Below are 1,377 nucleotides of genomic sequence, written 5' to 3' on the forward strand. Positions count from 1 at the left end.
ATTGAATCAGCAATTTCATGCTCAATTGATATTGTAGCTAAGCCATTCAAACGGTCTTGTGACATCGAATTGCGCAGGTAGTTTTTAGTTATTTTCAGCTTAGAAAAAGTCCTCTCAGCGGTTGCAACTGACACAGGACTTGTCAAAAATATCCTGTAAGCAATAACGGCGTTGGGGACAAGATTTTCCATACCGCTGCTCTTGATCCCGTTGAGTATATCGATGACTCTAACCAAATGACGATGCTTTACCAATTCCGCCACAACCTTTATCTCTGAAATCAATTCGTCAACATCAATATCACATTCTTCTCCCTTTGAAAGCGTTACTTGAAGCTGTTTGCACGACTTGAGCAAATTTCCATTTCTTCTATTTTGATCAGAATCGTCAAATTTGTAGAGAAAGGAGAATGTTGAATCGTGCTTCTCTAATGCAACGAATCGCTCCTCTACTGCATTGATTGCTACGTTCAAGACAACATCAATGAAATCATTTTGGAAGCTTTCTTCCGAATTTATTTCACGTCCAACAGCAACACGCTTGCGACTGTTTGTAAAAACGACCTCGATTTCCATACTCTCACAGATTTCTGTTGCTTCACTAAAAAAAATTTCAGGTCCAGTTGATCTGTATTCTTCCAAAAAAAATTTAGTACTACCCAAACAAAGTACAGCGGCTTGCAAATCCGAATCAATTGATTGCAGGGCTTTCGAAGCAATGTTAACGTGACTTAAAACATCGTACCACATACATACTGCACACACAAACGGATAATCAATTTTGTCTATAATTGCTCCAGCTTCATAACGAACTTTATCCTTGAAAGCGGTTGAATTCTTAATTTCATCCAATGCAGCGATTATTTTGCCAAGATTCAGCCGAAGTGGTTTCATTGCAGCGATTCGACTGGACCATCGAGTTGTACAAAGGTTTTTCGGAGCTAACGTGGAAGCTGTCGTGATATGGCTTTTCATAATATCCCACCGATTCGAAGAACCTGAAAGAAATTTATAAATTTCTTCGACCAAAGAAAAAAAACTAACGGTTGCCCCCGATGCAGCAGCAGCTTCATTCACAACAAGATTTAGTGAGTGGTTTGAACATGGCACAAAAAATGCTCTTGGGTATTTTTCCAGAATTAGGTTCTGCACGCCGATGTTTTTCCCTTTCATGTTCGCGCCATTATCATAGCCTTGACCTCTCAAGTTTTCGGGATCTAATCCAAGTGATTTCAATTCATTGATTGCCATTTCTTTGATCCCAAGTCCAGTTTTTTCACACGATCAATACGAAACAATTTTTACTGATGATTTTCAACACACAACATTCAATTCAATTCATACCTGAATGCAGAATTGCCGATTCGCTTTGCGAATC

At 39.0% G+C, this 1,377-nt stretch overlaps 1 protein-coding gene across 1 annotated transcript; it reads right to left on the bottom strand.

Annotated features, from left to right (window-relative positions):
- Positions 1-193: 193 nt before the first annotated feature.
- Positions 194-1,250, bottom strand: LOC129572431 (uncharacterized; the record flags this gene model as incomplete). Its single annotated transcript, XM_055452399.1, has 2 exons — positions 1,103-1,250; positions 194-997 (listed from the first exon to the last, which is right to left on the bottom strand). Coding segments are annotated over exons 1-2 (952 nt in total), but the record flags the coding sequence as incomplete, so codon positions are not given.
- Between the last annotated feature and the right edge of the window lie 127 nt (positions 1,251-1,377).

This window comes from Sitodiplosis mosellana, unplaced genomic scaffold (genome assembly GCF_009176505.1).
Source record: "Sitodiplosis mosellana isolate CC-2019 unplaced genomic scaffold, AAFC_SMos_1.0 Smas_scaffold_4944, whole genome shotgun sequence".
Lineage (NCBI taxonomy): Eukaryota > Metazoa > Arthropoda > Insecta > Diptera > Cecidomyiidae > Sitodiplosis > Sitodiplosis mosellana.